Source organism: Filicampus tigris, chromosome 8 (assembly GCF_054856515.1).
Source record: "Filicampus tigris isolate MCC_2025a chromosome 8, RoL_Ftig_1.0, whole genome shotgun sequence".
Lineage (NCBI taxonomy): Eukaryota > Metazoa > Chordata > Actinopteri > Syngnathiformes > Syngnathidae > Filicampus > Filicampus tigris.
In genome coordinates, this window is record NC_141224.1 from 202307 (window position 1) to 217500 (window position 15194).

General features: G+C 44.2%; 1 protein-coding gene across 1 annotated transcript; it reads left to right on the forward strand.

Annotated features, from left to right (window-relative positions):
- Nucleotides 1-983: 983 nt before the first annotated feature.
- On the forward strand, nt 984-14781 carry mnmip1 (manchette microtubule inner protein 1). Its single transcript, XM_086037500.1, has 17 exons — nt 984-1144; nt 2069-2226; nt 2349-2406; nt 2475-2584; nt 2866-2956; nt 4096-4157; nt 4234-4273; nt 4706-4800; nt 5127-5228; nt 6660-6711; nt 8745-8795; nt 8881-8998; nt 9784-9949; nt 10363-10431; nt 10506-10702; nt 12143-12206; nt 12297-14781. The coding sequence occupies exons 1-17, from the start codon at nt 1141-1143 to the stop codon at nt 12327-12329; spliced, it is 1470 nt and encodes a 489-aa protein (XP_085893626.1). The 5' UTR covers nt 984-1140; the 3' UTR covers nt 12330-14781.
- Nucleotides 14782-15194: the final 413 nt, after the last annotated feature.

A 15194-nucleotide genomic window follows, 5' to 3' on the forward strand; every position in this document is an offset into this window, starting at 1 on the left:
TAAAGACAAACGTGACAAGTCCAGCTACAACCACACAACCATCTGATATGACAACTTCTCTCGGCAGCACTGGAACTAAAACAAGAATTCACAACTTCATTGTTTCATTGTTTGCTCGTCATGTTTGAATGAGGCCTGATTCCGACGTGAAAATTTCCAATTACCTGTGCCGTGTGTTTTTTTTTCTCCAGTTTCTGTTGACATGACGCACATCCCAATTGTGCCACTTGAAAAAAACAGTCCTACGTGTGTCTCTTGAGCCACGCAGTGTGAATCCAGCCATAGTTCAATGCCCATTTCCTATCCAAAACTGCATCATGACAACCGAAAGTGAACTGTGTGGTGGATAGGAACACATTACTCGGGCCTTCATTCAAACATTCAACAACAAAATGTTTTACTTTAGAAGTGACTTGAAGCTCTGTAATGGAAATGTATGTATGTGCGTCAAAGTTCCAGATTCCCAAGACAAACTGTAGTATTGTATTGTGCCAATTGCAGGCCCAGTATACAGACTCATGACTGATTAGTCACATGGAAAGACACAAGCCTAGGCCTCACAATGGATGCCGATAGGAAGCAATTCAACGTTTGAAACGTCTTCGTCGTCATGATAGCATCTTCATGGATCTTTTAGCTCCTCCCCACCCCCAACACCGTCTTGGCCATTGTGACAATGACGTAAATCCGTTTCACGTCTTCCACTTCTGCTTTTTAGTTGCCTCGGGGTTTTTGTTTGTTTGTTTGTTTGTTTGTTTTTCCAACACAACAGCATGCACCAAGTCCTGCCACTGAGACTTATGGCGATGTTCATTGCAGATGACTCCCTGGCCACCTTCAGAGCTGAATGTTTCTGTCATTGCTTCATCTCCTGATGAACAAGGAGGTAAACACTTGTGAGGTGACTTGGCTCAGCTGTACCATTTATAAACCTGCCTCACCTGTTTTTCCTCAGCCTGTAGCCTCCCTCCCTCCTTCCAGTTCTCTCCCCCCTCCTTCCTCCTGGCTTCTGACTTGCAATGACAAGCCTCAGGAAACGCTGAATGTTAATGTTTGACAAGTAGGAAGAAGGTCGCAGACAACGACGGTAGCGAGTTCTGTGACTCACACATTGGACTAAGCAAGACAAAGTGGGACACCATGGGTGAGACTATCCTACTGCTTCTGTGAGAGACATGAAATCTACTTTTAATTTGCTTTGCTAGGGATCGGGGACCAAGACGGGGAGTACCTGCCAAATTAAAACCATTTGCCATTCAAAAATCTAGATTCCTAACTGGACTACATGCATGTGAATATTCTCTTTCATCTAGGTCATGTCATTCTCAGGGCACTGAATTGACAGCACCTGTTGAGAATTTTTGCTGCTTAGCTCCTTGTTAGAGAACATACAAGGCAGCGGCATGGCTCAGGTGGTAGAGTGGTCATTTCCCAACTTGAAGGTTGTGCGTTTGATCCTCAACACTTGTTACCATGTCAAAGTGTCCTTGAGCAAGATACTGAACCCCAATTTGCTCCCGTTGCTGCTCCAGCAGTAGGTTAAAAGAGATGGCAATAGTAAAGGGCTTAAAGTTTAGAAAAGGCCAAATTAAGTTCACCTGTAAAGTGGACCGCCGCGTCCTCGTGGTTAGGGCTGGGCAATAATTCCATATATCGCAATAAACACCTGATCAATATCAATAGAAAGTGCACTCAATAGTGATTAAAAAAATAAATAATCAGGAAGCAAACCCCGACCCCGTCATTCTGCGTGCTATAAGCAGAGGCCACAGTTTGTTGTTAGATTTGTGCCACAATTACAAGCGGAAAATTTGAAGCACAGAAGCGTGTTTTACTGCCAGATACTTTGAATGGTAGTTTCCTCTTGATAGTTGTGTTATGTGTATCTTTAATCAATGTAATTGTATCTTTAATCAATGTATTACTTTTTCTTATTTTAAACAGGTAAAAAAATAAATCAATAATTATGGATAGACTAATATGAAATGCGGACATTTGTGATTCGCCCAGCCCTACTTAGCACCTTATGTTTAAAATGACGTGAATTTCATCTTCAAATGTGCCGCAGAGGTTCTGGTGCTGATCAACTTCGAGGGCACCATGGGGGACGAGATTACGGTGCGCATGGGTGACGTGGTCAAAAATGTTACAAAGGCCAGCGAAGACGGCTGGCTGGAGGGTGAGGTGCGAGGGAAGCGAGGCATCTTCCCGGCCAACTTTGTCAAGGTCTGTTTGACTGCTAAAAGTGCGACAGCCGAGATCCGTGTCCTGGCTCTCTGCGTTTAACCTCGTTTTTTTGTTGTTGTTTTTTTTTCTGGGGGGGCGGTGGGGCGGGGGGTTCATTACAGGAGGTGCCTGTTTATTTGATGGGGGACAGCAAGCGGGAACCAAGGAGCATCCGGACAAGTATGCATCTAAATCCTCAGTAAATCCGCAGTGCCCGTTTGCTGTCAAATAATCGTTCATCTCTTCAGCGAAGAGGATGAAACAAGTAAGGACATGCGAAGTGGTGTTTGCCTACAACCCCGTGAACGAGGACGAGCTGCAGTTGGTCGTCGGGGAGACCGTGGAAATCATCAGCGAGGTGAGGTTTTGCCGTCACTTGGCAGCCACAAAAACCTGAGTGAGCTGGATAAATAAATAAATCAGGGGAATGCACTTGAGTTTGCTCAGGTGAGAGTTACTGTTTGGGTACAGCTAGCGTCTAGCGTCCCAGTGCCAGGTAAACCGGGGACAGGAATTTGTCCCGAGGGTGACGTATCAGCAGGTGCAATGAGACGATTGACAGACGGTCGGATGGGTTAGGTTTCAGATTGTTCAACAGCTACAGTGTGTTTCTTACTGGCTGTCTCTTCAACGTAACAGATTGAAGATGGATGGTGGATGGGCATCAAAAACGGCAGAGTTGGGGCATTTCCGTCCAACTTTGTCAGAGAGATCTTCGTCGCCCCGAAAGGTGCGTCGGCCAGCTACCTTGACTATTTATTGGATTCCATTATTATTCTTTTTATTATTCTTTAAAATGCCCGAAACGTCACTAAGCGTGTGTATCCTGGTGAAATTGTTCCTTTTGTATGGGTCCCTAGCAAGACAAAGTTTTAAAAAAATATAATAGCCCTCAACACCAGTTTCACTGATCAATGTGAAATTGGGTGGGCGTCTATCATAACAGGGCGGACCAAAATGCCTGAAAGACCCATGCTCAAAACTGAACAGCGTGTCAGCCATTTGGGTCTAGAGAAGCCATTTTAAGCTTCACAGCTCGTACTTTGACAAAATAACAAGGGAATTTGACCAAATGAGTTCCAATGCAACCAAATATCCTAGACTGATTTTTTTTTTTTTTTTTTGCTGCTGCACGCCATCCTATTTGGGTGGAATTTGGCGTCAAAGTTTGATAATCATTTGGAGGCCTGTGAAAAAGTTTTTAAAAAATTGCCCTCAACACCATTCTCACTAATCGACGTGAAATTGGTCAAACATGTCTGTCATAACAGAATGTACAAAAGGCTCAAAGACCTATGCTAAAAACAGAACACGAAGTCAGCAATTAACCCTGGTTTGAAGCAATAGTTTTGGGGCAAATTGTAAAAGCCCGTACCACAGATGTTCACCAACAGTTTTGAAGGTTTTGTTTTTAGTCTTCTTTTCTTGAATTTTGAACATGGGAACAATTCTCTTTGCGACAAGACAAGTACAGGCAAACACTCTGGGGAACATTTGGCGAACGTTTGCGACCTTCAACAAGCCCTCGCGAACCCTGACGAGAAGGCGACATTCGCTACCTTTGCAAACACTCAATGCCTCTCACTGGCATACGGCCTTAAGGGGTGTTCTTTGTCGAACTCCTACTTACAAATTCGTGCAAATAGAGGCCCAATCAAAAGCAGGCATCCGAGACATTTGCAAAGCTTTTTTGCCTACAGCGTCTGACGTGGGCCGAAGGTGGCATCAAACGATCACTTTGAGGAATGCGTAGACGTGAAAAAGAGGGTTCAAGGGCCACTGGAAAGTTAGGAGAAAAATTCATTACACTTGTCCTGCCAGTTTCATGAACACGTATCTGAACGCGATAAACCGACTTTGTATTTACAGATGGCAAACACAACGACAGCAAGGCCAGACCGAAGCTAAGCGATGCGGTCTTCAGCAAAGAGGTACGGCACTGCAATGACGATTGTCCGACACGCCGTTGTGATCACGCTACTGATCGCGGTTTTCTTCATTTCACAGATATCTCAGAGAGCAACAGTGCGCAGCAAAGCAAAAAACGGTAGGCTACACTAATAATACTTCAGTGATGTCCAGGTGGTTGCAGTTCTCACTTAAAGAATACCATAGCGGGTTCCAAAAAGCAGAGCGACGGGTCTATTCATAGCCTTGCAAGCAGTCATCAAGTGACAAGCGAAAATTCCGGAGGTCTGCTATAAAATGAGTAATGCATTTGACGCACATTCGTTTATCTGCGTTTACTTTGAGACATCAGGGGTTTTCCCGGTGTTAAAACTCCCTTTACTTGAAGGCTCAGTAATCCCCAGGGAGTTTCCGCACTCTTGTCGACAACGAGACTTTGGCAGTTGATGTCAGTTGTCTTTTCTCTGAGATGGGCTCACCGATAAGCAGAAGTGGCCCAACTATTCCTCACACCCTATGTAATCCCGTAGACATACAGACATTGTACATATTATTTGTCGTCTTTCCTCAGTGGTGGAGTGTTGTCAAGTCATGTTCGACTACAAGGCCAAAGCAGAGGACGAGCTGGATTTGAAGATTGGAGATGTCGTCGTCATACTGAGAAAGGTTCAAGAACATTTCTGTTATGTTTTCCCAGACATGCTTTGCCGATGACATTCTGCTTTCCTTTGAATGCCGTATTTGTCATTTTGTTAAAAACCAGCCGAACCAGTCCAACTTCTCTCCAGAATATCACGTGATAGAACCGTGTGAATGTTTTGATGAAGGAGCCAATCATGAATGAGAAATTTCAGAAACGTCTTTGACGAGGGGTTTGCCTCTGTTTGCAATTTGGGGTAATTGCTTTCTTTTCGAGAAAGCAGTTAGATGTCCCAAAGGAGGCTGGTGGAGGGGCCTTTTGAGGTAAATGCCACTTTCATCTGCATCTGAAGGAAACCGAAGATGACGGCTGGTGGGAGGGCGAGCTCAACGGACGCTGTGGATTCTTCCCCGATAACTTTGTCATGGTGATACCTCCGATGGACAGTCTGAAGGTGAGTAAGTCAAGAAAACTACAATGAACCCATGGCGGTGCTTCACAGGTGACCGGGCACAGAAACCTTTTCATTGTCTTGTATAATAGTTGGGCCTACAGCGCAGGTGGACAATTCCAGTCCTCCAGGGCCGGTGTCTTGCCTGTTTTTCACCTCTCCCTGCTGCAACACACCTGATTCAAATGATGATATCATCGGCAAGGTTGGCACATGCCGGATAACCGTCCTGATCGTTTGAATCAGGTGGGATGCAGCGGGGTGACATATAAAACATGCAGGATACCGGCCCTCGAAGACCCGAATTGCCCGCCCCTGGTCTACTGAGTGCCTGCCCACTGTGAAATTAAACAGCAAAGGAAATATCTATTTAACTACCTCGTCCCCAAAAATGTGTCTGTAAGCAAGCCGTTCAAAATTTGGACGGATTGTGACCTGATAGTGTGACTCATTGACATAACACCGCCTCCGCACCGGGTTTCTCTGGCCACGATAAGCTGGGCCAAGATCCGCCTTATTCAAGGGCCAAAGAAGCAGCATCATGTCAAAGCATGAACTATTAGCATTAGCGGCACAATCATGCCCCCTATGGGTCACGTATGTGCAAACTAACTCTATTCCAAAAGAAATATAAATGAAGTATTTTAGAGAAATATAAAAATGAAGAGGGGCTGATAGAGTTGTAGAAATACTGCTTATATTATGGCCATCACTGTCTGGTTATATTACTATTATTGTTATTATTATTGCTATTGCTATTACTATTGTTCTTGTGCCATTATGTAAACCCATGCGCCCTTATTTCTACTAATAGGTGTACCAATCCGTATGAACAGAATCTTGCATAATGGAATAGTGAACTACGCCTCCAGCATTTATTCATCTAGTAAACAGTAGTGGGTATGGAATTGTATTGCCTGTAGTTTCTATCATACTATTTCATGTTATAGAACTAACGGAAAATTGGAAAGTATTGCAATACTGTATCTTGTTGATGAAATGGAGATAAAAGGGGCAGGAACATAAAAGTATACATATACAGTACTTCTTCCTACTCCTTTTCGAACATGTAATCCATGTATGTATGTCCCCCCCTCCACTTGAGTGTGCTTTAATTGTTGATCCTTTGTGTATTTTGGCCAAAGTGTTTTAAATTGTGAAAACAAAATGGGCACATCTCCGTTAAAGTAATTTCTTGTATTTGCCCCAAAAAGCTTGTTTATATCTAACTTGCTGCCAGGATGCAGTGACTCAAAGGTTTTTCTGTGTTTTGGGGATTACTCACCCAAAAAAGTCTTTTCGGTGGAAAGAGTGTGTGTGGGGGGGGGGGGGAAGAAGAGGAAAAAAAAAAAAAAGGAGGTGTCCTGAATAAACAAAGGGAGGCACCGTGGCTAACTTGAGATTTGCTTTTTGTGTTTGTGCTCTGTTCTCCAGGCTGGCAACAAGAGTCTACCGCCCGCACGCAACATCAACAAGAAAGCCTCAGGTAGGTTTTGGAACAGAGCAGCACTGACAAACTTTGATTCTCCGAGCCAGGACAGTGAGCTCTGTGGTGGCTGGAAACCACGAGAGCACAGGTGCCAAACTCAAGGCCCGGGGGCTACATCTGGCCCACGACATCGTTTTATGTGGCCCGCCAAGGCAAATCATGTGTGTTGACTTGGGAGGTCTCTTTGGAATTGTCTTCACTCTTAACACAACATATGAGATACTGCAAGCATTTGTTACTAATCCCTCCTTTGAAAATGAGTTGAGCAAATTGTTTTCTGGCTTCTGATTTCAAAACTAGCTATCCATCAAATTGTTGTGCATATGTGATGATATAAGGCGACCATACATTTCGAGGGGTTCGCAGTCGTAACGGCCCTCCGAGGGACTCGGTAACAATGATGCGGTCCGTGACAAAAATGAGTTTGACAGCCCTGCACTCGAGGTCAACGCTTAGTTGCTAGCGGCTGCAATTGGACAACTTATTTCCGTTGCGTTACTTTTCCTGAGCCAAGCCTTGGAGAGCAGCACTTGCTTTAATTAGATTACACGGAGCTGATTGCCATATGACAGATTCAAACCTGGCCACTATCTGGTATTTTTCGAAGTGGTTGTTTTTGTATTTTTACAGTATACTAGGGATGTTCGATACCACATTTCTTTCATACTGATACCAGTACGGTGAGTAGTCACTCTTGAGTGCTCACCGGTACCAAGTACTCAGACCACTAGTACTTATGACACATCACATTTCAATTAGCATAATGACAGATAATTGGTGCCCTGAGATTTCATTTTTGAACTAAGCGTCTTCTGAATGAAATAGTGTGCAGGAGCAAGTCTGTTGCGAGAAGGAGCAAGTGTGTTCCAGAATTGCAACTCAAGTGCAAAGCAGCACTTTTGTTTAAGGTATGGTCACACTTTGTTTAAGGAATAGTGACAACAACTTCAAGTTATGTAACTTTGGTTTAAGCATGTATCAAGCAATGGGCAAAAACTGTCATGTACGACCCTTGTAACAGCCGAGATGGGTTGAGGTTTAAGGTGTTTTTAGAATGCAAACTTTATACGGATGGTCACGACAGTTGCATGTTTTGGGGTTTTTTTCCCAGGAAGGCTCACAAGTAAACAGGGTATGGATTGTGCTAAGGCTTTTTGCAACTATCTTGGTTGGTGGTGGACAGACGCCACAGTTAGGTGGGGTTTTTTTTTTTCTCAGGACATGTCCCAAGCAATGGGGAGATGGTGAGCGAGAGGTCACGTGACATTGTTTGGGAGTCTTGCAAGGAAACGGGAGGGTGGGGAGGTGAGGAGGAGGAGGAGGAGGTGGAGGCAGGAGGGCTCCTTGCCGCACAAGCCACTTGTGCAAGCGGCACACGTCTAGCATGCTCCACTTGAGAGGAAATGCTGTGAACACCCAAGGCGGGCTTCCTGTGCCGCTGCCACATTGTCGACGACTCCACCGTTTGCGCGCCGCGTAAGTGTCATGCTGGCTTTTGGTGATACCTGGGTTCATATTGGTCTGGATTTGTATGGTCAACAGCGCACTGACTGGATTGGAGGCCGACCCATAATTGTCCCTGAGATGTTGTTGTGACCCTCGGGAGCTTTGGGACTGCATGCAGCGCAATTGGTTACAGCTGAGAGCAAGTTTGTCTCCTCTTCGATCTTTGTGTCGATATGAACTCCGGACTGAACTCTACAGCTGAATACCTATTTTGCTTCAGTATGTGATCAAGCGTCAATAACTTTCGTAATTGTTTTGCCATCAATAAACGGATCTTAAGATATGAAGCCACAACACAAAGGGGGGATTTTTGTTGTTTTGAAAAGAATTTGATTTTTTTTCTGAAGACAAAAAACATCTGATGTTTTCCGACAAGTTCTATTTTCAAAACATTAGGAAATTTGACTCTCCTTTTCAGCACTGATGATTGTTCATTGGAATACAACGAACAGCAAGACCTACAACGCTGCTAATGAATCGCTTTTAATATTGGATGAACATTTATTTTCCTTTGCATTTTCCAGACAAAACAGAGAGCCCAGCCATGGACAAGGGTGCCCCGACAAAAGCAAAAGGTAGGGATGGTAGGGATGGTGCGCACATTGAGTCAAAAGAAAAATGATTTTATAGTGGGAGTAACTTGCTCATGTTTCTTCACAGATGAAAAACCTGAGTTTAAGGATTTGCGAAGCCATCCCCCAACCAAAGTCAAGCTGCCGAGCATCAACAAACTCAGCCCGACTCAATTCAAAGACAAAGCTAACAAAGGTTTATCCAAGTGAGACATTCCCAATTACTCTCAGGTCTTTTCACTCCCACCCCCCAAAAAGGTTTTGGATAGTTGTCAAGCTACCTTTTTATAAAAAGGTAAGTTAAAGGTCACAAGGGAAAATGCCAGGAAACAAATTCAAGGTTTTGGTTGCCATGGCGTCCTTGGCAAAGAAGAATGCCAGGATGCCCGACCTTTAGCGGCAAACGGTGGAAAGTCGAGGATGAGTCAGACCGGGCCCGACCGACCACGCTGGACCAGCCTTCTTCCTGTTTCCTGTGTGAACGTGCAAGCAGACTCTGAAAAGCGAAACAAAGCCACCTTAAAGGAGTTCCTGGAGCTTGTTTCTAAGTGTCTACGTTTGATACAAAATAACACGGAAAACACCGATGCAATCATTTTCTATAGCCTTCGTCTCGCAGAGCAAACAAGCATTCACGCTCATGGTCAGTCAGCAGTTTCCCACATTGCTGTGGCTTGCGTTTCCTGCTTCAGTCACGCCTTCCCGAATTACCGGGTTCGAACCTCTGAATTGTGAGGCGCGGATTCCAACAATTAAGAATCCTTGCCTCCGCAATTAAGATTGCCCGACTTGACAAGTCATTCATGGAAAACGGCAAACGCTCCTGGTCTCAAGACATGATTTCGGGCCAAAAATGTGAACGCTAACGTGTCACGGAAGCCGCAGTGAACACTAGCCCAGCATGCTGCTCATTTAAGACCTTGTTATTCGAACAACTAAGCCTCTGCGCACCACTTTGAAAGACAAGACAATCCCAATTTCACTCTTGCAGGGCCAACGGCGAAACGTCCCCCCACTCGCCTAAATCCCCCGAGGATAAAGACGGCGACCATTTCGACGGGGTGGACCCGGACGGCGACAAGCTGAACCACCCGACTGCCAACCGAGCCAAGCCCCCCCAGAGGAGACCCCCCTCAGGCGCGGCCATCGGGGTGCAGGTTAAAAGCAACAAAAAAACGCCCGTCCTAACTATGACGCACGCATTCTCTGAGCTGTTGAATGAGTGTTTGAATGAATGTATGAATGGATGAGTCACTGCTCAACCGCAAAGTTCATCATATTATTGTTGTGGCAACAACAATGGGACGCCTTACTTTGACTGATGTCGGATTGCACATGAGATAAACAGTGTAACGACAAAGGCTGGACAAAACCGGTTGTGGGGCAAGTTCAAATACTTTTGCAGTGATCTAGTTTGTTTGAGAATCAAAGCTGCTGCCAGCGGAAAACCTTTTTCATTGTAAATGTAATGTTTGAAGTTTAACGTCCTTGGAAAAACTGCCCAAATGGTAGCAGTGAATCCTCCAATCAATGAGAGAAAGGCTCATTCCTTGCAAATTGTTTTCGACAGACTCCGAACGACTCCGAACCGGAACTGACCAAGAAGGGCCAAACCGATAAGCTGCCAGGCTTACAAAAGGTGTGGTATAAAATACACGGCATTATTTATTCGAGACCGAACTGCAGAACTTTTTATTTTATTTTTGAAATCAGGGTGCAGAGCTTCTCAAGCCACCACCGGCAAAGGTAGACTACCGACCCAAGACGCCGCCTCCCGTGCGACCGGCGCCTCCCCGGGTGCCGGCCGAAGTCCGAAACGCGGCCCACAAAGACGAGGTGACGCTGGAGAGCCTGCGGGCAGAAGTCAAGGATCTGCGGATGGCTCTGGAGCTTCTGCAGACACGACACGAGTGAGTGCCATGGACTAAGGGTTGAACGACTTGAGATTGGTTTTTTTTGTTGTTTTTTTCTTTGTAGTCGACACTGAGTTGAGACCTGATGAGTCCACCTCGGCTAATCGATGACGTCTTTTACATTTTTGAAGTTGTCAACTCGCTAGCCGCACCTCCATCGACGTTCATGAATATGTAGTCAAATGTCAACTTTTCGGTACTTTGAAATCCAATGTGATCAGCTTAGATTTGTTCCAATTGTATTTCCCCCCCAAAAAATCAACTAATTGCCTCAATCCCAACGCTTGACTGAAGAACCTCCATACGTATCTCAATCAGCGCAACTATTTCGGGTTGTCATCATCACGTTGGTATTTTGTTTGATTTTTCCAAACACCATCTGCTTCTCAATGCTCCGCTCCCCAAGGAAAATGTAAAAGCTCCGCGAACAATAGGCCCTACTGGCGAACATTGCCGTGTGCCTTTGTGTCCGGCTTTTGGGACATACAACAGTGTTCGTAGTTCGTAGTACACATTTCCTGCAAAAAGGAGATTCAATGTCAACGGGTCGTTGCTGGCATTTCAAAAAAATAGAGGACACGACAGTAAAGTAATTGCTAAAAGGAGGCGCTGTCCCTGTTTTGTTCACACGAAACAACAATTCCCGTCCCCCTTCCAAGACAACGTGCTTGAACCGAACCTGCAAACGCTTAAACTGTGGAGGAGAGTTTGTTTTTTTCTCATGGTCCTCAGGCACTTAGGTCAAAAGTAATCCCTGTTGAGTCCCTGTTTGAAACTGATATTAACCTGAGATTAGAATTCAAGACACTGACGTGGATGAAGAATGCAGTCGTTTAGTCAGTTCAAATGAAAACAAGCTGGAGGAAATTTTGGTTGTTAATTAGCTTCACACAGTGTCACAGCACATTAAATGAACCGCTGTCATTTGGGGACCTTCATTTGATAAATATATGATATATGATGACGCATTTGACCCAAGCGGAACATGCACAGACAGACTGGACAAAAGTGGTCCAAGGACTGACCCTTGAGGCACCCCAGGCCACGGCCATTCGATTAGACTCGAAACATCCAGTGGTGACAAAATAACTCCTTTCCTCCAAGTAGGACCTGAACCATTTTAGGACCGTTCCATTTAATCCTACCCAAGTTTCTTCGTTGTTTCATTTCACATTCGATGGGTGGGGAGGCACTTCAGAGACCCAACTATTTGTATGAATGCATTTAAAGTCACATTTTTATAATACATAATACGTACGTAATATATAGTAATATTCGTTTGTCCTCTATAATGGGCATTTGTTGCAAATTTTTCCACAAGGTATCCTGATCTTGCCATACCATGACATCACGCGAGCGACTATTAGTACTAAATGTACTTTGCATGTACAGTATGTATGTATGTATGTATGTCTGTATGTATGTGTATCTGATCAGACACGACATCCAGGAAGTGAAGGAAGAACTGCGGGATGAGAGAAACAAACGACTGACACTGCAGGTCAGCAACCTTGGCTTTTTGCAAGCATAACCGATATATTACTAATTTTACAAAACAATCCTGACCCTATGTGCGCATTTTTCCATGTAGGAAGAAGTACACGTGTTGAGGATGAAACATTAAGCCAAAGCACAATGGATCACCAGCATGCCTGAAGACTGCAAATAAGCTCACAAGCAAGGACTACATTAACCCTCTTGATATGTTGCGGGTTAAATTGACCTGTATGGAAAAAAAAAAAAATATATATATATATATATATATATATATATATATATATATATATATATATATATACACACGCACACATTCATTCTGTTGGGCTTACTATTGTTTCTTTTTTTGTTTAGTTATAATATTCGTAATATTCGACTAGAACATAATATGCATTGTGTTATTATTATTATTATTTTTTTTTTATAATCATATATATGTTTATCGGGTCACATTGACCCATGACCAGGGGTGCACACAGCTGGTAAGCAGGTACGCATGCGCAACAGAAATCGCTGATGCGTACCATCATTGGCGCCACGACGCGCATTTGTGTACCTGTACACACTAGCGGTGCAGTGCAACGAATCATCTTTGATTGGTAAGGATCAAGCATCGGTTCAGGATGGGCACGATCCGCAGAATGGTTGGTGAAAAAAATGTGCGCGTTCACAATAAGGCAACGTGATTAGCTCGCATTCAGCAGAGGAAGTTGAATACCCTCAAGAATCAAGATCACTTAAAGGGACGGTGAGGCCGGGATGGCCACGTTTTCACTAACAAGTTCATTTTATATATTTTTGGATCAGGAAAATAAAAAAAGTTGTCATTTTCCATTTTATCAATAAATTTGGGAGAAATTAGGAAATAAGTGACTCTATGTCTAACGCCCCTTGTTAATGAGCAGAATGGCCGCGCCCCCTATCGTTCTATCCTTGTTCGGCCGGAGTCACGCGCGGGGCCGATTCCAAACTCTCCGTTGGAAATCATTGTACTTTCACGGCTTATAACGTCCAAAAACGGCGATCAATTGGCACCAAAATGTATGTGGACATCTCTACTAATGCCCACTTCAACATATCAAAAGGATCAACCTCTAAGTGGCTGATTTGTATGAGAATGAGGAAATGTGGAAGTCAGTAGAACTACATAGGCTGGAACCAGCGCACACTGCTTCTTTGCTTTAAAAAAAACAACAACAAAAAAACACTGCTTCTTTGCTGATCACGGTCAGTGCGGGCGAGGCATTAAACACCAGTCAGGATATTTACAGAGACTGAAGTGGGAATGAGTAGACGTGCACATTTATTTGGATAAGAAATGCCCCCAGTTTTTTTACTTACAACGCGCCGTCCAATTTGGAAGGTAACAGCCGAAATGGCACGTTCCAATGCAGCCACACTCTCGGCTGTGCAGTCAGCCTCGCTGGAACTTTTCGTTTGCTGTTCGATGAGGGCTTTTGTCACTCTGAAGCCGCTTCACTCGGGCAGAAGGGGGCTGCAAGCAAAAAGCAGAGACACCGCGCGCCACGAGGCGACATGAAGACACAGGCTCATTTTGACCTCCACACGCTGGGCAGACAGTAAGGAGCTAATGTTGTTGTGCTAACGCCTTTTGTTTTAACGGCCTGAAGCTAGTAGTTGCTAAACTTCCGCTGTCCCAATCCTACCTTTAACCGGGGAGGGAAGCGGGGGTCTCCAATCTGCCTGCTGCTGCTGCAAGCCGCGTCTCTCTCCCTCCTGAGATACGAGTTTAGCGTCGCTAAATGTCTGAAATATAACCAATGGGGGTTCGTGTGCGCAATCATGCTCTTGTCCGCTTCACCTTGTGGAAGTGGAGGAGCAATCGCCACGGTATTTTTGATTTTGTGGAGGTGATCATGATGAGATCACGTTTTATGTCAATAAATCCAAACCCCTTTTGGTGCGTGGAAATTTGTCGTAAACCTAATCACAAAAAAGACCATAAATGACTACAGAGTCTTTTGAGGTGGGCATTTTAGTACTAATGTCGTTTTTACATGCCAACCTATTATATAAGTGCCAATGTTAAGCTCACCCAAGTGTCCTTTTAAGTTGCATGTACAAGAGCGTTTTGCAAACATAATCAACCGCCCCCACAAAGGCTAACTTCAAAATAAAGCTTACCAAATAATACTTTGCGTCATCAATGCCAAGGCAACAGCCTTAGTGAACCTTTACTTTGAAGTTGGCCCGCGTGGTGGCGTAACGGCTGACTTGACTTCCGTTTTCGAAGTATCGGCAGTTTTAAGGCTTCTCAATCTCCCGGTACTCATGCGAGTATCTCATGCAAAAAATTATGTGCACCCCTGCCCATGACCCTTGTTGGTAAGAAACAAACAACGGGAGGCTAAAAGACGGTTTTACATGTTTTTATTATATTTGTCCTGGGTTTTATTGTTTATCACATTTACTCATACGATGTAATGTGTATGCACTATGCAGCTGTAAAGAGGAGTACTGTAAATGTTAATCATTTTGTTGCCTTTTGTACAAGGATGTTATTCTTCTAAAAGCCACGTGGGAGAGCCATTGGGCTATTAAAGATGACATTTTTGTGACTGCTGCTTCTAAATCAAATCAAAAAGACTTGGGTGCTGAAAACACAATTTCCACTATTCACTGGGTTGGAAGCAGGGTAGGACTGACTCCCTACCTTTGTTACTAAGGGTGTCACCAAGTTATAATTTACTCTCTTACCAAAAGCAGCAATAATTTAAAACACGAGTAGAAACAACGACACTCTAATTGTATTACACCTTGTCGGTACAAAATAAAAAATGAAAGAGGCGTCGTACAGTCGCAAGTATGACTTGTAAGGACAAAAACGCATGACGGGGAAGCCGCCTCCTCTTGTAATTTAACATCAGTCCGGAAAGTAGTGCACCGGAAGATGTTCGATTACATTTCAAAACAAGAGCATCGACAGGAAGTGCAGAGTTAGCTGCCTTAATCTTGCGGACTTTACAGCTTT